Source organism: Mesoplodon mirus (genome assembly GCF_964341445.2).
Source record: "Mesoplodon mirus genome assembly, chromosome: 2".
Classification (NCBI taxonomy): Eukaryota; Metazoa; Chordata; class Mammalia; order Artiodactyla; family Ziphiidae; genus Mesoplodon; species Mesoplodon mirus.
The window spans coordinates 221,374,814-221,397,943 of NC_138977.1; the positions used below are offsets into that span (position 1 = coordinate 221,374,814).

The following is a 23,130-nucleotide window of genomic DNA, read 5'->3' on the forward strand; positions in this document are numbered from 1 at the left end:
ACATAAAAAAAACAGGCAATCCTCAATTTACAAATGGACAGCATCCTCAAAACTTATCTAAGTATTAATTTTTGAAACTCAGAACATGATTCCCGGCTGCTGAAAAAAATTGCATAATGACTAACCACGAAAATCTGTTTAACCTTTAAGGTTATATACTGACAACACTAAACAGAGTTACACCAAAATTCTGATGTTTCCAATATGACCCAGAGCCTTCTGGCCTCTTTGTTGCCAAGTCTGCTCCAAGTTGTCCTGAATTCTGCTCTGTTAAGGACAGTGCATGAGGGCAAAGAACAAACCTGTTTTGCTGGCCACTGTATCTCCAGTGCTTAAAAGAGGGACTAGAACATCGCAGGCATTCAAAACATAGTTGGGGAATGAATTAACAAGCTAAGACAGGGGTGGGAGGCTCCCAGAGTTAGGCATTTCCTATGGCAGAAGTGAGAAAGAGCTCTAAGAATGGGTGGCATTCCCAATGCTTATGGTCATGCATTAGGTAGTGCCTATAGGAAAACATTAAAAAAAAAAAAAGACAGCAAAAACACTGAAAAAGCAAAGTATCTGTAACCCAAGTTAATTAAATGTTACTAATGATCTTTTAGGAAATTCACTCACAATTCAGAATTCATCAGAAAATAAGAGACAACTTCAGGAAATATAATTTACTAAAAACCTTACTCAAACATGGAAACTCTGAGCTTCACTCAGCATTGTGATTACGCAATCTTGTGTGAGCTGCAGATAAGCATCTATTTCTCCAGAGACAGTATCACTTTCTACTTACTTCATAAGGATATTATTAGGATCAAGTAAAATTAAGAGTTCTCGAAGAACTGTGAAAACTAAAATTTCAATAAACTCCAGGAAATCACATCTTTAAAATGGTCCTTTCAGGCCTCCCTGGTGACGCAGTGGTTTAGAGTCCGCCTGCCGGTGCAGGGGACACGGGTTCGTGCCCCGGTCCGGGAAGATCCCACATGCGGTGGAGCGGCTGGGCCCGTGAGCCACGGCCGCTGAGCCTGCGCGTCCGGAGCCTGTGCTCCGCAACGGGAGAGGCCACAACGGTGAGAGGCCCGCGTACAGCAAAAAAAAAAAAAAAAAAAAAAAAAAAAGAAATGACTGAAAGGGAGAACCCTGGACAGAAACATCTATTTAAGGTAAACAGTGTTTAGACCCCCATCTCATCTTACCCTGACAATTTCCTTTTGAAATTTCCCCTTTAGCCAGAAATTTCAACATTCTTTTCAAAACCTTCTTGTGAGATTTTGATGGCTGAAACTGTAAAGGTCGGCACCTAGGAAAGCAAAATAAACATTTAGAAAGTGAACTCAAACTGTGAAGAAATAAAATCAGTTCTGAATAATAGGACAGGGTTTAATGTAGCCTCTAATCCCACCCCAAATCTCACAAAAATACAGTTAAAGGATTACAAAAAAAAGAAAAAGACATAAACCACTAGGAAAAAAAATAATGGGAAAAATGTTGGAAGCTAGAAAGCAGAGGTACAAGTGATAACTGACTTAGCAGACCAAAGAAAAGTTGAATCCTAAGCCAAAACTGGGAAAAGCCAAAAAAATATCCAATTTTCTCTACATTACCCCTAAAAGTCTCAGGGATCGGCCATACCTGATACCCTGGGAGATAAGAGTGAAAATAGGAAGATTCCTTGAAAGTCTGTTCTGGAGGCGATTTATATATCTGATACTCTCCCCCACTCTGCACATATGACTCTCTACACAACCCAGCAGAAAACTGCAAACTTTTCAGAAAAGGGAAAAATAAGGCCTGTTACTCGAGGGATACACGCACAGCTGAAAGGAATGGAAGTGTACTGCAAACAGTAAGCGTAAACGGAAGTATACATGCTGAATGTTGAGACCTCCAAGACCCAGTTCTCCAACCCAGCCCCAGAACATCAGTAGATGATACTTTCTTTCCAGAATGTGATCAGAACTAAAAATACTGACCTCAGAGATTCTCCCAAAGAACAGGCTAGCCAGATCACCCTACTTAAAGCCCACAGTAAACGAGACCCACCAGGGTACATAAAATTTCCAATGGGACACTGGAAGGTTGGAATCACCAGACACTTGAGGAGGGCCTCTAAAACAAAGATAGGTGCCAAAAACCTGGAGAAAGTAACTTGGAGGATAGAGACATACAGTATATAGGAAGAAGGGAATCTCAAAAAATTTAAGAGTCCAAGAACAAAAATCCCTCTTAGAAGTAAAAATATAATAAGATATAAGAAGAAATTAAAAGTTAAATAGAAGACAGAAGACTTGGAAAATAAAGGTGAGGAAATCTCCCAAAAGACATGGAAAACTGAAGAGAAAAAAAAATTAGAGTACCAGTCTAAAAGTTCCAATGTCTGAATAAAGACATTAGAGAAGAGAACGAAGTTAATGGAAAGGAGAGGATCAATAAAATAATACAAGAAAATTTCCCTGAACTGAAGGACATGATGGGAGGAGCCCCTAGATGAGAAGGGTCCCTCAAGTCCATATGCAATGAATGAGAACAGACTCACTGCCAAACTTACTATGAAACATCAGAACTCTGAAGACAAAAAAACTTCCAAAGAGAAAGAACATGTTTTGGACAAAGGAACAAGAATCAGAATGTCACTGGACTGCTCAACAGCAGTAAGACAACAATGGAGCAAAGCTTTCAAAATTCTAAAGGAAAATGATTTTCAATCTACACTTCTGTTCCTAGCTAAACTGTAAGTTAAGTTTGAGTAGTCAATGAAAACATTTTCAGACAGTCTCAAAAAATTTACCTCTTATGCACTTTTTCTCAAGAAGCTATTAGAAGACGTGCTTCACTAAAATGAAGGAATAATAAGTACAAGAAAGAGGGTAGAAGAGATCAGATCCAAATCAAGACCCAAAGAGAATCCTCTAGATGACAGTAAAAAAGAGATCCTAGGATGACAGTGATGCATCAGGCATAGAGGCAACCTGTCCAGATCATAGCAGGTCAGAAGATTCCACAAGAGATTTTCATCAAGAAGATAAAAATGATAGAGTACCTGAAGCATCTAAACATACCAAGAGGAAATTTACACCTCTTAGGGAGCATTTTTAGATAAACTGGTAATAGGAACCTAGAAGACTACGCAAACAAAAATGGCAATAATCAACACCAGGAAAGTAAAAACATGTGCAGGAAAGAGAAAGTAATCATGGACTACTACATGGCTGAGCTGTGAAGCTTACTTACACAGCCATAATGAGGTGACTACATCTATCCAAAATGATAATATTTCTAATTTGGGAAGTTTGGGACGAGGACAAATGGGAGCTTGAATGTGACAGGGGAAGAGGGGTGAAATAAAGTTAAATCCTTATCTTTCAAAGAGAGAAGCCCAGAGATAATGAAGAAGACCAATTTTTTAAAAATCAAGTATTATAATTATATAAGCGTGTCACTTAAAGATAGAGGTGAAAAACCAGAAGAATCAGTTAAATGATTTGAAAGTGACTGCACCGGGAAAACAGAAAATGAGACAGGCGGGAGGGTTTCAGAGGACTGCTATTTTGCAGAATAAGCTTTATAGAACTATTTGATTCTTTAAATTGTTAGCATATGCAATATTGATAAAAATTAAAATTAAAAAAAAAATTCATAGACGGGGAAGTTCACCCTCATTTTTACTCACATACTGGACAGGTCCTAGCAGCTGCCTAACAAGAAGCTAAGTTGTAGGCTAGACCACCTTGCCTTTACATAAGGCCTCACTGCAACTACTGTAGTGAACAATGTAAAATAACCAAAAGAATATGCAAAATGACTCCAGAAGATCAACATATAAAATAAAGTTGTATAAAGAATAACAATTAGGGACTTCCCTGGTGGTCCAGTGGTTAAGACTCTGTGCTCCCAATGCAGGGAGCCTGGGTTCGATCCCTGGTCAGGAAACTAGATCCCACATGCCACAACTAAAGAGCCCGCCAGTACTCAGCAACGAAGATCCTGCATGCCGCAACTAAGACCCGGCACAGCCAAATAAATAAATAAATATGTTAAAAAAAAAAAAAAAAAGCTTACACTCTTGTCTATATTGTTTAAAAAAAAAAAAGCGCAACAATTCAGGAAATGTTTGATTCCATGTAAAATTATAAAATGCAAAAAGAAAGTCACATTTTATAATTACTTTCTCTTGCAATGTTAACTGAATCCCTTTTTTTTTTTTTTTTTTTTTTTTTTTTTGCCTTACGCGGGCCTCTCACTGTTGTGGCCTCTCCCGTTGCGGAGCACAGGCTCCGGACGCGCAGGCTCAGCGGCCATGGCTCACGGGCCCAGCTGCTCCGCGGCATGTGGGATCCTCCCGGACCGGGGCACGAATCCGTGTCCCCTGCATCGGCAGGCGGACTCTCCACCACTGCGCCACCAGGGAAGCCCTGAATCCCTTTTCATAAAGGCAACATACCTGGAATAGTGCTCTGTATGAGACAGGCACCCAGTAAATTATAAATGCTTTTATCTTTTTCTTTAACCCACTGAAATTGGCCTTTTCTGAATAGAGATTCTAAGGGTTCAGGCCAATCAATTTCAGACTTATTTCAACAAAATCCTAGCCATAATCCGATAATAAATTGTTACCGGAAGGAAAATGACTTCTGTCTTTGAAGACATCACCACTTCATAAACACTAAAGCTGAAAAAGCTACTCCGTCATTTTATACTAAATGAGATGCTATCAGCAAACCAGACATCCATCTTTTCTCCTTATTGTACCAGTCCTCTGACCAATTACGTAAGAGAAAGGATTCTTAACCAGGAAGCAGTGAATTATTCAAAGTCAGTGATCACCCTAAAACTAATATGTTAGATGTTGCATTATTTTTGTCTATACAGCTCCCTGTCTTGTTTTGTTTTGCTGCAGAGAGGATCTGCAGCCGTCAAATTCTCAAAACAGTCTATAACCCCAAAACAAGTTAAGAGTAATTAAGGGGGAAAAAAAAAAAAGAGTAATTAAGGGAGACAGCTGTGGGGACCTGCCAAGCATGATGGACACAACTGTGTTTGCTTTTTTATCTAGAGTATACATACACATTGAAACTGCAGACATATGCTTCACAATGTTAACGTACCTTCCCTATTTTCTACCAGAAGAGGGGAAGAGGGAGGGGAGGAGGAGGAGGACCTTCATAATCAGAGAAGGGAAAAATCCTCCCATGTTAGGGCGGAGTAAGGGGGGCACAGGGGAAACACAAGATATTAGGAAAAATCAAGCAAACACTCTGTAGGAAAACAGACTTTTAGTTCGAGTTTTCCAGTGAAGAAAAGTAGACTCTGAATAGACGCAGATTAAGTGTCAGCCCTCCTCCCCCTTATATAGGATCCTGTGGCATTGCCTGAATGAAACCAGTGTCAAGTAACACACTAGAGAACTGCAAAGCCATAAGCTAAAGTGATAAAAATTGATATCTAAAACTAATTTAAGTATTTGTCAATATTCTCCCAATATTTCATGTGTTATTGACTAGATTGCTAAATAGTGCATTCTTTATACCAAATTTATATCTAAACCAAACAGTATTATTAAAAGCTATTGAGGGGCCTCCCTGGTGGCGCAGTGGTTGGGAGTCCGCCTGCCGATGCAGGGGATACGGGTTCGTGCCCCGGTCTGGGAGGATCCCATATGCCGCGGAGCGGCTGGGCCCGTGAGCCATGGCCGCTGAGCCTGTGCGTCCGGAGCCTGTGCTCCGCAGGGGGAGAGGCCACAGCAGTGAGAGGCCCGCGTACAGAAAAAAAAAAAAAAAAAAAAAAAAAAAAAAAAAAAAGCTATTGATCGGCACATGAATATAGTACGGGTATGTAGAAAAAAACTTTTTTGCTTTTCTTTATGAAAAATATCTACCTAGACAGAAATAGACAGTTTAAAAAGCAAGATTCTACTAAAAAATTATACACAATCTTCATATTAATAGAATATATATTAATCGAAATTCTTACCTTATTGTGTACTGAGGACAACATGTTTGATTCATGACAGGTTTGTACACATATTTCCCACTTCTAAAATTATAAAATAGTTTTGTTAAGTTTGTACACATTTCTCATATGTGGCAAAGTAGATTAGTACAGGAGTACAAAATTAATTAGGGTAAAAATCTAATCAACAGTGTAAAAACATTTAGGTTTAGTTACTTTTCATAAGCTAAATGATCTTGCAACGTGGGTATACCAAGGACCAGAGTCCAGGTTTTTCTTTTCTGAACGTACTCCACGGTTAATCACCTCAATTACCCTCTCATCTGCATCTGCAGTCCCTTCCATGACTCCATCTACCACCCACCCTCAATAGCAAAAGGGCAGTCAGAGAAAACTGCCCAGGATGCTGTGGGACTGATGTGTGCTGCTGCCTATGACATCCACACTTGGGGGCTCCATGGGCACCAGCACGATGAACCCCCAAACCAATCTAATCCTTTCCATGCCTTCTGGATCTCAGTTAATGCAAAGTCATAAATTTACGAGCCGAATTTTGTCCAGATTTAAATGTGCCCTAATCCAATCTGACTGGTATCCTTATCAGAAAAGGAAATTGGACATAAAAAGGAACAATAAACAAAACACTAGGGATGCACACACAAAGAGAAAACAAAACGCTAGGGATGCACACACAAAGAGAAAGGACCATGTGAGGACACAAGAAGGCAGCCAGGTGCAAACCAAGGAGAGAGGCCTCAGGAAAAACCAAAGCTGTAGAGACCTGGATTTTGGACTCCCGGCCTCCAGAACTGTGAGGAAATAAATTTCTCTTGCTCAAGCTGCCCAACCTGTGGTATTTTGTCATGGCAGCTCTAGCAAACACACATGAATTCAGTTCCCGAGCCGAAAACCTGGGAGTCCTCCTAGACTCTTCCCTCTAATGCACCTCCAGATCCCGCCAGCAAGCGATCTACTTCCAAAATGTCTCAGAAATGTGTCTTATGATCCATCCGATCCATCTCCTGATATACAGTCACTGCTACTGACCATGATGACAGCGGTCCTCACCATCTCACATATAGACACCGCAATAATCTCTGGAACTAATGTTCCTGCCTTCAGAATCACCCGCTCAGACACCTCTCTGCTATCTGAATGATCATTTCCAAATCCCAAATTCCATCCCTTTTCTCTCTGACATAAAAGCCTTCAATAGCTCCCCTGTACTGTTAAAAAAAAACCACAAAATCTCCTTATCATGGCACACGAAGTCTTTCAACATCTGACCTATATCTATCTACATTTTGGGCCTCATTATTATGTTTAAGGAAAGCTGTGAAGTTTCATTTACTGTGCTCAATCCCATGACTTCTGGGGAGTATTGGCACAGGGCACTTAATACTGCTCATACTTATGTAAAGAAACTTACCTAATAGTTATTCTAAAATCATCTACATAAAAATAGCTGCCAAAAAAACTCAGCTATCAAAGGCAATGTGTGGACCTTAAGGGAATCCTGATTCAAATAAACCAACTATAAAAAAATTTTTTTTGAGACGAGCAGAAAATCTAATCAAAACTAGGTAACTGGCGACATCAAATAATTATTATTAAATTTGGAAAGTATGGTAATGCTATTGTGGAGACGTTAAGAAAGAAAATCCTTCTTAGAAACACATACTTAATACAGGTATAATGACATGATATCTGCAATTTGGTTTAAATAACTTTGTGGGAGGAGGGGAAGGGGGTAGTGTCTTATTCTGCTGGAGCTGCTGTAACAAAATGCCACAGAGGGGACTTCCCTGGTGGTCCAGTGGTTAAGACTTCGCTTTCCAATGCAGGGGGTGTGGGTTTGATCCCTGGTCAGGGAGCTAAGATCCCACATGCCTTAGGGCCAAAAAAACAAAACACTAAACAAGAGCAATATTGTAACAAATTCAATAAAGACTTTAAAAAAATGCCATAGACTGAGTGGCTTATAAACAACAGAAATTTATTCCTTGTAGTTTTGGAGGCTGGGAAGTCCAAGATCAAGGTGCCAGCAGATTTAATGTAGGGTGAAGACAAGCTTCCTGGTTCATCTTTTCTGTGTCCTCACATAGCATAAGGGGCAAGGGAGCTCTCTGTGGCCTCTTTTATAAGGGCACTAGAATCCCATTCATAATCCCATCCATCGTCATGACCTAATCACCTCCCAAAGGCCCTACCTCCAAATACCATAAACTGGGAGTTAGGATTTAACATATGAACTTTGGGGACGGGACACCAACGTTCAGTCCATTGAAAGGAGCAAGGAAAATTGATGAAACAAGATTGGCAAAATGTTAACAACTGTTGAAGCTTGGTGATAGGTATGTGAGGTTCATTATAACATTCTCTCTACATGTGTGAAATTTTCCTAATAAACACCCTTAAAAGGAGAAAAAAATCTCTACACACAAAATATAATAAAAATTTTCTTAAACCTCTTTCCAACAACAAGAAAACATTTTAAAGGCAAATAATATTTTTCAATTATAAGAAGAACCTGAGTAATTTCAGAAGTATCTTTGGGACTTCCCTGGTGGCACAGTGGTTAAGAATCCACCTGCCAAGGAAGGGGACACAGGTTCGAGCCCTGGTCTGGGAAGATCTCACATGCCGCGGAGCAACTAAGCCCGTGCGCCACAACTACTGAGCCTGCGCTCTAGAGCCCGCAAGCCACAACTACTGAAGCCCGCGCACCTAGAGCCCATGCTCCGCAACAAGAGAAGCCACAGCAAGGAGAAGCCCGCACACTGCAACGAAGACTAGATCCCGCTCACTGCAACTAGAGAAAGCCTGTGTGCGGCAATGAAGACCCAACACAGCCATGAATGAATGAATCAATGAATAAATAAATAAATATTTTTTTTAAAAAAAGAAGTATCTTTGTATTAAGGACCTTTACCTTCGCCATCCTCGGTCTATGAGATCCTGATAATCCTGTACAGTCATGGAATGTGCCCACATGCCTAAAAAATAAGTGCCATGTTAATTACAGCCAGTGGAACTTTTTACTTTTTTAAATCCAAAGCATTATCTTTAAAATATGAAAATTGAAGCAAAAAAAAAAATCCAGCTCATATTGGAGAAATGAAAGTCTGCACATACTTCATACTTGACACAACACAAATGAAATACATGATGTATTTATCTTAAGTTTAAAAATCAAGCACACAAAGTGATCACAAGCAATTCAGGATTAGTCAACAGTCTCTATGGCATCATAAATTTAGGTCTTCACTGCAATCAAATTACATCACACCTTTAAGTCATAATATCCCCAATAATTTAATAACCTGGTCTCTTTAGAAGAATTAGAAAGCAAATGCTTTCTTGTGCATATAAATTCTCCTGATTTTTATTTGTTTACACCATAGTCTTACACACTGGACAAAAGTATACATACAGCAATATTCCTTTTAAGTATAAAAACTGAAAGTAATCCAAATGCCCAGGAACAGAAAATTGATTACAGGGACTATGATGTTGTCAATATAATGAAATAATTATGCAACCATGAAAAAAATGAAGACTATGAGAAGACAATGAATTAATGGTAAAGAAAAGTGAATTTTATTCTCGTAAACAGTAAACTGCATCAGCAGTATGTAAAGATAAAGATAGGCTTGATCGAGCAGGGCGTAGTGAGAAAAGCACAGGCATGTGTACAACAGAAATGTCCAGGAGCCTGGTGGGCACTCATTAACACCCAGTTACTCATGAGGTTCAATTTCCTCATCTGTAAAATAGGTATAATAAAACCTACCTACCCAATAGGTGGGGTGCCCTATAGTAAAGATTATTATTAAAATCGAGATGACAGAAATGTACAGTTATCTAAGTGAAAAGGTTGAAAGTAGGTTTTTTCCACAGAACTTAGAGAACATCTATATTAATCGATTTTCTCTTACTAAAATTACTAGAAAAATAATTAAGGACCTAATATTAATTTTAGACATGTTTAATATAAAGTATTTGTTACATAGATATTATGATCACAATACTAAAATTCTGAAAGAGAGAAGGGAAAAATCTCTAATACCCTAAGGCAACCACTGTCACCATTTGGGTTTTTTTCCTCCCAGAGCTGTAACCATATCACATATGTTATTTGCATACTGCTTATGTTCTCCGTTTAACCCAAGACTCTGTTTTTTCACGTTAACTCATCTTCATCACCGTCACTAATGACTGCGTTATACTACACTCTACCCCCGCTCACCCACAAGATGCACCTAATAAACACTTCTAATTAACGAGTAAACGGACACACCATAATCGCCCAAATCATTCCCCTACGGTAGGACATACATTTGTTTTAATACGAAACCACCCCAATTTACATCTTCATAGACATCCCATTTTCCACAGTGCTAGATTATTCTTTAAAATAAGTGTCTACTTTTGCCAAAGCACGACACGGCAGGAAATAAACCTGATGTTCTGTTTACAAACAAGACATCTTCCGAAAGAAAACTGAATCATGGCGGGGAAGGGTACTGTAGGCTGGCTTTGTCGTCGTCATCGAGGTGGGTGGAGAAATGACACGGCACCCAAGCACCTGGTAAAATTTTCAAGCACCTCGGCCAACAGGGCCCCTCGCCAGCAGCGACTACGGTCACTAGTTTCTTCTATATTCTTCCAGAAACATTTTATCCACGGATGCCCGCGCTCGTGTGTTTTCCACACACACCGTTTTCTACACCACAGCACCACCCGACACTCACTGTCCTGCACCCCGCGTTTTGCCCTGACCCTCGGGGACACCCTCCCAGCAGCATCAGCACTTACAGGTCAGCCCCCGTAACCGACCACGCCACAGCGCTCCCCAACCGTCTCCTACTGATGATGGACACCTGTTTCCACACTTGGGTACTGCGAGACAATCACTATTTCGCACATCCGAGCACCTAGAAGCTTCCCTGCTCAATCAAAGGTGAGGTCCGTTTTTAATTCCGAAAGCCACTGCGCTCAGGGGGAGCCGCGTTCCGCACTCGCTCCACGAGACAGCAGCTGGGCAGGGGCTGGGCGCGTCCCTGCAGCCAGTCGGCCCGGCCCACCGCCGAGCCCCGAGGCCGCGGCGCCTTTCCCCGCCCGCCAGCCCGGCCCGCTCACCATTGGAGCGACTGCCCGACTCGTTCTTGCAATAGCCGCAGCGGTAGAAATCCTGGCCCTCGAAATATTCCACAATGCTGGGCGAAAGCGCGGCCGAGGAAGCCATGGCCCCGGCCCTCCACACGGTACGCGGCCCAGCCCAAAGCCGCCGCCACCCCACAATGCACCGCGCCGCCCGGGCTCCCACAGCCCGGCCCTCGCCCGAACCCCTCGGCGCTGACGCCGCCCGCGCCATCTTAACCTAGGGCAGCCTTCCGCTATTTCCGCTCCTTCTCCGAGAGGGACCGCCATCTTCGGTGAGGATAAGACCAAGAGACAGAACGTGAAGGACAACGGTCTGGAAAGAAACGAGTGGGAAAGGGAAGCGGGAGTTGGGGAGCAGGGCCTGGGTGTTCCCTCGCGAGGGCCCGGATGCGGCGGGCGGTGCGGGGGTTTGGACGTAAGGCGGCCGCACCAGCTCCATCGACCGGACCACTCACCGCAGGACGCCTTGCCCTCCTCGGAGTCGCAGTAGCCGCAGTAGTAGCCGGCCTTGAGTCCCTTGTACTCCACCACCGAGGCCATGGCTGCCGCCAGGTCCACGCAGGCCAACCACGCCTCTCGGCGCCCCGGGGCCGACCTCTGCGGAGCGCTGGGGTCCGCGGCGGGGAGGAGTGGAGAGCGAGGCCCGCGCCGCGATGCGTCGCAGCGCCGGGGGACCCGGTCGTTATTGGGTCCGGGGGCCTCCCTGGATTAGCGTGGATCGTAGTCACGCGCTCTGGCGCCGAGTTCGAGCCAACCCGTTGCGTTACTCCATCGCCAATCCTTCCCACAACTGCGCGTTGATAGCCCTAATTTACAGATAAGGAGACTGAGGCACAGAACTTGTGATCACCCTGTTTTTAGATGCTGCAGGTCTCAGTTCAAAAGTTACCATTTCAGGCCGTTCTAGCCAATTCTAGCTTCCTCCAAACCAGCAAGCACTCAAATGTCCCGTAGGTTCGAGTACACATGCAGGCATTCTGTGGATGGCAGGGTAAGTGAATTGAACACTTCACTCTTTTAAAGGAAACAAGTGTCAGAGCCAGTTGCTGCCTTGTGCCTAGTGCCACCATATCTTAGGACTTCTTTTTTTTTTGAATTTTATTTTTTTTATACAGCAGGTTCTTATTAGTTATCCGTTTTATACATATTTGTGTATATATGTCCATCCCAATCTCCCAATTCATCCCACTGTCACCCCACCTCCCACGACTTTCCTAACTTTTAAAGAGAAACTAGAAATCAGATTTTTTTTTAGTAGTTTTTAAATGTTACTTTATTTATTTATTTATGTATTTTTGCGGTATGCGGGCCTCTCACTGTTGTGGCCTCTCCCGTTGCGGAGCACAGGCTCCGGACGCAGGCTCAGCGGCCATGGCTCACGGGCCCAGTCGCTCCGCGGCATGTGGGATTTCCTCGGACTGGGGCACGAACCCGTGTCCCCTGCATCGGCAGGCGGACTCTCAACCACTGCGCCACCAGGGAAGCCCCTTAAATGTTACTTTAAAAGAACTTTTTTTAACTGTACAGGCCAAACAACATTTATATAGGCTGAATTCAGCACATGAGCCTCCAATTTGCAACCACTATTTTAAAGGGGATTTCTTAAAGACTAACAGTCCTGGAGCAAAGTATAAAAATGAGTAAGTACCTCCAACAAGGTAATATTCCTCATTCTTTAATTCTGTATGCACAGATAATTTAAGCCTGTCTGTGCTTATATTTTTTCCTTTTTTTCCCATCAACAATAAAGCTGATTATCTTTTTATGTTTAAAAAAGTGAAATCATGTAACTTGGAGAAGCAGGTAAACTCTTGAAATCAGTTTGAACATTCTTGAACCCAAGGTCCACTGTGCTGGATGTGTGCCTATTTAAGAGGTTTCTTGGTGGCAGAGTGACCTGTTATATTGCTAAGCATCAGCTGTGCCTCACACAATGGGAAAGAACCTAAGGATAGCTATGTAGCATGCCAGAGGACCTTAGATTTATCTAGATTTATCCAGCTCCTCCAATCCTTAGATTTAAAGGCCCCTTACTAGATCTCATTACCCATGTTCTTAAGACAGACCTCATCCATTTTGTTCATTATGACAGATTTGACTATTTCTGGTGCTTTCCTGGACAACAGGAAACAAAGGCCAGAGAAGCCAAATAATTTGCCTAAGATCACACAACTAGTAAGAGACAAATACGTGGGGGAAAAGGTGATAAAAAAATTAATTGAAGAAGAAAAGAGAGCAACAAATACTAGGTTTGGACATGGGTAGGGCAATAGTTCCTAGATGTGTTTATTTTGCTGAAGGTTAGGCACAAAGTTTTCATCTTCCAGGCCCAAATGAGAAAAATAGTGCAAAGTTTCATTTAGTTTCCATCTTTGGGGGCCGGGGGGAGCTGGAAGAGGGCACTATTAGAACATCCTTTTATTTATGAAATTGCCAGTAATAGATAGTTGTCTTTGTTTTTAATTTTCATTCTTGACAAAAGGCTGGCAACACTAGCATGTTTGGTTCCATTAACATAGTTTATATAACTGAATGTGAAGTTGAGTTTGCAAAGCTTAAGAGGGAGGTTCAGTCCTGGGCACTGATGATGTGAAGGACTCTGCATGGTGATAGGCCCATGATTCTTGAATTAAAGTGAAATGTGTTTCTCTTTCCTTCTGAAGAAAGTGTTGTGAGTAGATAGTAAGTTACGGGTGGTGGGGAGGGCAGTTAAATACAGAAAAGAGGAACACACTAGGAAAGGACTGTGTTATGAGTAGAGGCAGGGAGGTAGATAAGAGCACCAGGGGTCTCAGGTACTGGTGGTGGTAGAGTCCTAGGAGATGCTTTCCTCTGTGGGGCACTCACTGCCAAGAGACCTCAGATTAGACCCCTTACCTCCACTGTCTAGACCTTTGCTCTCCAGTTTGGTAGCCACTAGCCACATGTGCCTACTGAGCACCTAGAATGTGAATAGTATGACAGGGAAACAACTTTTATTTAAATTTACTTGAATTCTTAAATTGAGGCAGTATAGACAGCAAGCAGGATAAATGCCAAAAAATCTGCATGTAGGTATATCATATTCAAACTGCAGAAAATCGAAGTCAAACAGAAAAATCTTGAAAAAAAGCCAGAGGGAGGAAAACCCTTAGCTATAGAGGAGCAAGAATCAGAATTACATCAGTCTTCTGGTTAGAAACCGTGCAAGAAGAAAGGAAAATGAAATATTTCATGTATTGAAAAAAGAAAAAGACCAGCCTAGAATTCTGTATCCAGCAAAATTATCCTTCAAAAGTGAAAGAGAAGGCTTTCTCAGACAAAACAAAAATGGAGGGAATTTGTCCCCACTAGACCTGATTTGCAAGAAATGTTAAGAAATTCTCCAGAAAGACAGAAATTAATGTACGTCAGAAACTCAGACCTACTTTATAAAAAAAGCATTAGAGAAGGAATAAATGGAGGTAAAATCAAATTTTTCAAAATCTTAATTGACAGATAACAGATGGTTTAATAACAGCAACTTGTACAGGGTGCAAGTTTATGGATAAGTGAAATGAGTGAAGCAACGTTATAAGGGGTGGGAGGTAGGAAACTGGGAATACTCTTATGAAGTACCCACACTGCCTGTAAAGTAGTTATTTGAAAAAGAATTTGGATTAGTTGTAAATGTATACTGCAAACTCAAGGGCAACCATTTAAAGAAGCAAAAAAAATATAATTGCTATGCTAACAGAGGAGAAAAAAATAGATACATAAAATGCTTAATTAAAACCATAGAAGGCAGAATAAGAGTGGAAGACAAAAAAAAAAAAAACAGAGCAAGAGGGCTTCCCTGGTGGCGCAGTGGTTGAGAGTCCGCCTGCCGATGCAGGGGACATGGGTTCATGCCCTGGTCCGGGAAGATCCCACATGCCGCGGAGTGTCTGGGCCTGTGATGGCCACTGAGCCTGCACGTCCAGATCCTGTGCTCCGCAACGGGAGAGGCCACAACAGTGAGAGGCCCGCGTACCGCAAAAAAAAAAAAAAAACACAGAGCAAGAGCAACAAATTGAAGACAGTAACAAATATGATTGATAGATATTAATCCAATTATATCAGTGATCACTTTAAACGTCAATGGTCTAAATATGCCAATTAAAAGAGACTGGGCTTCCCTGGTGGCTCAGTGGTAAGAATCCACTTGCCAAGGAAGGGGACATGGGTTTGAGCCCTGCTCCGGGAAGATCCCACATGCTGCTGAGCAACTAAGCCCGTGCGCCACAACTACTCAGGCCCGTGCACCTAGAGCCCATGCTCCGCAACAAGAGAAGCAACCACAGTGAGAAGCCTGTGCACCGCAACGGAAGAGTAGCCCCCACTCACCGCAACTAGAGAAAGCCCACACGCAGCAATGAAGACCCAACGCAGCCAAAAATTAATTAATTATTTTTTTTAAAAGACTATCAGACTGGATTAAAAAATGAGACCCAACTATGGGTTATCTACAGAAAAACCCACCTTAATATAAAACACAGATTAAAGAGATGGAGAAATATATTGTGCTAACACTAATCAAAAGAAAGCTCAAGTAGCTACATTAATTTCAGATAAAGTAAACTTTAGAGCAAGGAAAATTAGGGATGTAGAGGGAGCATTACATAATAATAAAGGGGTCAAGTACCCAAAAAGACATAACAGTCCTTAATGTGTATGCACCTAACACTGTTCCAAAATGTGTGAGCAAAAATTGATAGAACTGCAGGGAGAAATAGAAGAATCCATTTATAGAGACTTGAGCACCCCTCTATCAGTAATTGACAGGTCCAACAGGCAGGATCATAATTGAACTGAAGACCGTCAGTCAACTGGATATAACTGACATCTATAGAATACTTCATTCATCTGCAGCACAATACCTGTTCTTCTCAAGTTTACACAGAACGTTCACCAAAATAGACCACATTCTGGACCATTAAAAAAAAAGAAAGAAAAACCTTAACAAATTTAAAAGAATAGAAAGCATACAAACTATGCTCTCTGACCACAAAGGAATTAAACTAGAAATCAATAACAGAATGGTAGCTGGAGAAGTCCAAAATATTCAGAGATTAAACAACACACTTCTAAATAACACTTGGGTCAAGGAAGTTTCAAGAGAAATTTAGAAATATTTTGAACTAAGTGAAAATGAAAATACAACTTAACAAAATTTGTGGGCTGTAGCATTAGCCATGCTTAGAAACTTACAGCATTGAATGCATATATTAGAAAAATGACCTCAAATCAGTAATCTAAGCTTCTACCTCAGGAAATGAGAAAAAGAAGAGCAAATTAAACCCAAAATAAGCAGAAAAAAAATACAAAAATTAAAGCAAAAAAAAATTACAAAAAGCAAAAATAAATGAAATTGAATACAGGAAATCAGTCTAGAAAATCAAAAAAACCAAAAGCTGGTTCTTTGAAAAGATCAAAAAAAGTGATGAACCTCTAGTGAAGCTAATTAAGAAAAAAAGAATACAAATTACCAGTATCAGAAATGAGAAAAGGACCACCACTACTGCTCCCATGTACATTAAAAGAATAATAAAGGAATATTCTGAACAATTCTATGCTCATACCTATGATAATCTAGAGGAAATGGATCAATTCTTTGAAAGACAATCAACCAAAACACACAAGAAGAAATAGATAATCTCAATAGGCCTATATCTAGAGAAATAGAATCAATAGTTAATGACCTGTGAAAACAGAAAGCATCACGCCCAGATGTGTTCACTGGTGAATTCTACCAAGCATTTAAGGAAGAAATTACACCAACTCTACAGTTTCTCCCTGAAAATAGAATCAAAGGGATTTTTCTAAATCATTTTATGAGGCCAGCATTACCTTAATACCAAAACCAAACAGAGACATTACAAGAAAGGAAATCTATAGATCAGTATCTCTAATGAACATAAATGTGAAAATCCTCAACAAAATATTAGTAAATGGAGTCCAACAATGTAAAAAGAATTATACACCACCACTAAGTAGGACTTATTCCAGGTATGCAAGGCTGGTTCAACATCACAAAAGCAGTTAATGTAACCCATCACATTACTAGGCTAAAAAAAGAAAAATTATATGATAATATCAATAGATACAGAAAAAGCCTTTGATAAAATCCAGTACCCATTTACGACAATTAAAAAAAAAAATTCAGGCTTCCCTGGTGGCACAGTGGTTGAGAGTCTGCCTGCCGATGCAGGGGGCACGGGTTCGTGCCCTGGTCCAGGAGGATCCCACATGCCGTGGAGCGGCTGGGCCCGTGGGCCATGGCCACTGGGCCTACACGTCTGGAGCCTGTGCTCCACGGCAGGAGAGGCCACAGCAGTGAGGGGCCCACATACCGCAAAAAAATATATATATATATATCAGCAAACTAGGAATATAGAGGAACTTCCTCAACTTGGTAAAGAACATTTACAAACATCATTCTTAATGGTGAAAAATTATATGCTTTCTCAATAAGATCGGGAACAAGGCAAGGATGCCACCTCTCACCACTCCCATTAAACATCATACCAGATGTCCTAGCTAATGCAATAAACAAGGAATAAAAGGTATACATATTGGGAAGGAAGAAATAAAGCATTCTTTCTTCACAAATGACATGATTAGCCAAATGGAAAATCCCAGAGAATCAACAACAACAAAAATCTGGAACTAAGAACCAATTATAGCAAGGTTGCAGGATATAAGGTTAATATATGAGTAAATTGCTTTCCTATATACAAGAAATTAGTGATTGGAATTTGAGAGTAAAAACAATACCATTTACATTAGCACCAGAAAAAAAAATACTTGTGTATAAATCTAACAAAATATGTACAAGAGCTGTATGAGGAAAACTATAAACCTGAGATGAAAGAAATCAAAGACCTAAATAAGTGGAGAGATGATCCATCTTCACTGGTAGGAAGATGAATACTGTTAAGATATCATTTCTTCCCAACTCGATCTTTAGATTCATTCTAATCCCAGTCAAAATCCTAGCAAGTTATTTTGTGAATACTGAAAAACTGATTCCAAAATTTATAGGGAGAGGCAAAAGACTCAATAACCAAAACAGTGTTAAAGGAGAACGAAGTTGGAGGACTGACACTACCAGCCTTTAAGAACTACTATAAAGCTACAGTAATCAAGACAGTGTGGTATTGGTGAAAGAATGGACAAATAGATCATTGGAACAGAATAGAAAGCCCAGAAGTAGACCCAGTTATATATAGTCAACTGATCTTTGAGAAGGAAGCAAAGGGAATTCAATGAAAGGATAGTCTTAAAAAATGGTGCTGGAACAACTGGGCACCCACATGCAGTAAATAATTCAAAATGGATCATAAGCCTAAATGTAAAATACAGAACTAAAAACTCCTGGAAGATAACTTAGAAAATCTAAGTGACCTGGGATTTAGCAATGACTTTTTAGATGGAGCACTAAAAGTGTGACCCATGAAAGAAAAAAATGAAGTCATCCTTCATTAAAATTAAAAATGTTTGCTCTGCAAAAGACATTGTTAAAAGAATGAAAAGATGAGCCACAGACTGGTAGAAAATCTTAGCAAAACATCTGATAAAGGAATGATATCTAAAACATAGAGGACTCTTAAAATTCTCAGCAATAAGAAAACAAGCAACCCAATTAAAAATGGGCAGAAGATCTGAACAGATACCTCCCAAAGAAGATAAACAAATGGCAAATAAGTATATGAAAATATGCTCAGCATCATGCCACATTAGCAAATTGCAAATTAAAACAATAATAAAATACCATTACGCACCTATTAGAATGGCTAAAATTCAGAACACTGACAACACCAAATAGTGAGGATGTGGAGCTACAGGAACTCTCATTCACTGCTGGTGGGGATGCAAAATGTACAACCACTTTGGAAGACAGTTTGGCAGTTTCTTACAAAACTAAACATACACTTTACCATATGATCCAGTAATCGTGCTCCTTGGTATATACCCAAATGAGTTGAAAACTTATGTCCACACAAAAACCTACACACGAGTGTTTATAGTAGCTTTATTCATATTTGCCAAAACTTGGAAGAAACCAAGACGTCCTTCAGTGTGTGAATGGATAAACTAATGGCTGTGCACCCATACAGTAGAATATTATTCAACAATAAGAAGAAATGAGCTATTAAGCCATGAAAGGGCATAGAGGAACATTAAAGGCATACTGCTAAGTGAAATAAATCTATCTGAAAAATCCTTTACAGTTAAAAATAGCCATACTGTATGATTCCAACTATATGACATTCTGGAAATGGCAAAACTGTGGAGAGAGTAAAAAGATCAGTGGTTGCCAGGGCTTTAGGGCAGTGAATCAATTCTGTTTGATGTACTAATTATGGACACTTGTCATTATACATTTGTCAAAATCCATGGAATGTACAACACAAAAGTGAACCTTAATGTAAACTATGGACCTTGGTTAATGATAGTGTATCAGTATTGATTCATATATATACCACACTAATACAAGATATAAATAACGGGGGAACTGGGAGGAGAAGAGTACTTTTTGATCAATATTTCTGTAAAACTACAGCTGCTCTAAAAAAAATTGTTACTTTAAAAAACAGCAGTGTAAAGCTTTTAAAACTGATTGTGTAGAAATGTAATATTTTGTACATATATCCTGGATATATTTTATCCTTACATCCTGATAAATACATATCACAAAAATTAACCTCATCTGTTTCTTTACTTTTTAAAATGTGGCTCCTAGATGGCTTTAAATTACATCTCTGACATTCTATTTCTGTTGAACAGCGCTTCCTCACTGGACCAACTCAATTCTCTACTTTTCTCTGCTTCTGGTCCCTACAGTTTCAGGATCTTTTCTCTAGTGCCACTTCTTCTTAAGCACTTTCCTATTAACAAAATTTCATAGTTCTCTATTTGTTTTGGGAAATCATCAAAATTCCTCCATGTCATATTCTGGCTACTGCGTTCCTCACCACAGACTGTGCTCTATATTCTGGCCCCCAGCATCCATCTTGTACTCTGCCTGTGCAGTTTCCTCTAGTTAACCACTCTGACTCACCCCTTGCTTGGCTGGTCTCAGGAGTGTCTTCCGTTTTTGCCACTGCTCAAAACGTGCTCCCCAAGAAGCCCTCCTTGATGCATCCCACCTCATGCTAATGACTCCTGCCCTTTGTTTTCCCTCCATACTTAAGCATCCCATTTGTACCACTTCATCACGCGTGTGCTCTTGCATACATTTCTTGCCTCCCTAATTGGACTGTAAAGTCTACAAAGGTAAGGACTGTGTTTCTACTTCTCTGGTATTCCAAGGTTAGGTGGTATGGCAGGTGCTTAGGACTACAAACTTTGAGTTTAGACATCTACTTTCAAGTTTCAGTCTCCCACTTGGCTGCTGTGTGGCCTTGAACACATGGCTTAACTCTCTTAGCCACCATTTCCTCTCCTGGAAAATGGGAATAATAATAATACTACCTCAAGGGTGTGGTTGGAATGTCCATATTTTATGTTCAGATACTATCAGAGGCACTTTTATTTAGTCCGTTTTCAAACTCCTGCAAAATGGAGATAGCAGGCAAGGTGCTGCTTCCAGTGCCAGCAGTTCATCTGTGATTATACTGTGAAGATTATTTCAAGCTCAGTGACGTGAGAAGTGGTTTCACAATCATTTCAGTTCAGAAAGCATCATCTCCTCCCCCAGCTAGGACTTCCCATAACTATTTAAACATATTTCATGGTTTTTGACAAAGGGTTAAAATTTAGGTATATAAGAAAATACTTGTTAGCAAACTGTCCTTTTTATATTTGTCATGGAGAAACACAACTCAAGCCACCTTTTGCTTATGTTTGGGCTAAGTGTAGTCTTGCTCAGCGTTTGTTTCAACCTAATTGGCTACCAGAAAGGTTCTTTGTTTATCTCCCTGGTGTATATTCTTTATCCCCCCAGTTTCTCTTATCAGGAAAGAGAAACTTTACAGCATAGTACTTAGAAGTACTTTCAGGTCCACATGATTGCCTTTGTTGTGTTTTAATTAAGCTGATTCCTTACTTAAAGAGAGGCTCACATTAAGAATTGCATAGTTTTATCAAAAAAAAAAAGGCTTCTATTCTGTTTTCATGGGATGATAAATAAGACATTGACTTTTAGTCCTTCACGTAGTGCCTGGCTCATCGTCCGTGACTATTAGGAAGTTGTGGTAGTATCATGCTGTCAGGTCCCAGGTGTTACAAACATTTTGGCGGAATTAATATCACATGAGTTTCACATCTGAGCAGCATGACTTTTTATCAGTTTTAAAACGGTATCTTGCTTGGTTTGGGAAGCACCTGATATTAAAATGTAGATTGAAGGGGTGGGATAGAGAGCATGAGAGGGGGGCTCAAGAGGGAGGGGCTATAGGGATATATGTATGCATATGGCTGATTCACTTAGTTGTACAACAGAAACTAGCACAGCATTGTGAAGCAATTATACTCCAATAAAGATGTATTTAAAAAAAAAGAAAATTCAGTGCTTTGGTATGAAAATAGAAACCACGGTCATGACTTGATGTTTGAAATTCTTCGATTTTTTTTAAGCATAAAATACCCATATTTACTTCTTTAACTCATTTATTTCTGAATTTGAATTTGGGGCTACGGTTTCAAGCACGTCTCTACAAGCAGCACATTTTGGAAGGGGTAGATTCTATTCCTAATAAGCCAGGTTGTAATTAATCACTGTATTTTCTCCTTTTCACATTTTTTAAAAGAACTAGAGACATCACAGTGGGCTATGTGAGGACTTTGTTCGAATGGATGCCACTCACATGTATGGTGAACAGGGTTTCCTGATGTGAATATGCAGTCATTTTCATTAATGTGATTTCAACATTGGTGTATTTTTTGCTTCTTTAATGACCAGTTATGAACATAATTATATTGTATAGGACTAGAAGTATACTAAACAGTATCAAAGCTCACAACTTCATAGCAGGAGCAGTATTTAGGTGAGTGACACGCCAGCTAAGTAATGATGAGACCCCACGACTGGGCCACCTGCACACTTGTCCGACCTCCTGCCACTACTGTGTGCATGCAGGACTCGCTCCAGGGTTCTCCACCGATTCCAGGGTTCCATTTCCATGGAAGATACACAATATATATCCCAAAAAGAAAAAAAAAAGGATGCTCCTGTTGCCTTGGAAGATGCTCTAACTGCACTTTAGCCGGGACCCCTGTGTGTGTGAGGCACAGGCCCTTCTGCTCTCTGTCTGCAGCCGTTTAGCCCAGCTCACGCTGAAGCTCATTCCCTGCCAGCCAGAAGATGTCTTCACCTACGACCTCCCAGTAGTCTCAATCTAGGATAGTGATGACACATACAAAAAAGCTTGTGACTGCTTCCGGTTGCCCTAGAAATCAAACCAAGGCATCCTGAAGGATCAACAGTAGGTAGCTGAAAGACTGAAAGAGGGCCAGGAACTTTAATGGCTGGAAAACAGGACTTGGCGGAATAGAGAATGAGAGGTTAGAGTTGGGAGAGCAGCTCAGGAGGGCACGTGCTGAGGGAAGAGAGTGAAGAGCAGAGATGTGGTTTGCGAAACTGGCCATTGATAGGGCGACGGCCGAAGCAGAAGACACCAAAGGTAAACAGCATGGGGCCCTAAGAGCCGTGGAGGGAGCCAGAGGTGCTCTGAGGAGAAGGGGCAGCGGGGGGCTGCGGAAGGATCAACCGTCAGTGCAGATCCCAGCCTCACACCCTCCTTTGGTGACAGACTCAGAACGGCTGGATCTGAGTGCAGAAGAGCAGTAGGTACTACTGTCCTTACATTTTGAGTAAAGGCAGCAGAAGTCTCACTTCTCTGGGAATGGGTGTAGCACAGGAAAGAAACGTATGTGCTCTGGAGTCACACACGCACACATCCTGCCTCTGAAGCCAACCCATGGGACCTTTAGCAAGTCACTGATCCTCTCTTGAGCTCAGTCCACTTTGCTAGGAAATGCGGGATAACAAGTACCTACCTCGTACAGCTGTCTGGA

General features: G+C 40.9%; 1 protein-coding gene across 6 annotated transcripts in view; it reads right to left on the reverse strand.

The window, feature by feature from the left end:
* Positions 1-11,917, reverse strand: part of ATE1 (arginyltransferase 1) — a 171,822-nt gene extending 159,905 nt beyond the window's left edge. For 2 of the 6 annotated variants that reach the window (XM_082607185.1, XM_082607186.1), the window contains exons 1-4: positions 11,089-11,268; positions 8,879-8,942; positions 5,968-6,030; positions 1,194-1,297 (exon numbers count right to left, since the gene is read on the reverse strand). In XM_082607185.1, the coding sequence (XP_082463311.1) occupies positions 1,194-1,297; positions 5,968-6,030; positions 8,879-8,942; positions 11,089-11,194 (337 nt within the window). In that variant the 5' untranslated portion in view covers positions 11,195-11,268. Of the gene's footprint in view, positions 1-1,193; positions 1,298-5,967; positions 6,031-8,878; positions 8,943-11,088; positions 11,269-11,567 lie in introns of those variants that run through there. The other 4 variants (XM_082607187.1, XM_082607189.1, XM_082607188.1 and 1 more) reach the window with 4 other exon arrangements.
* Between the last annotated feature and the right edge of the window lie 11,213 nt (positions 11,918-23,130).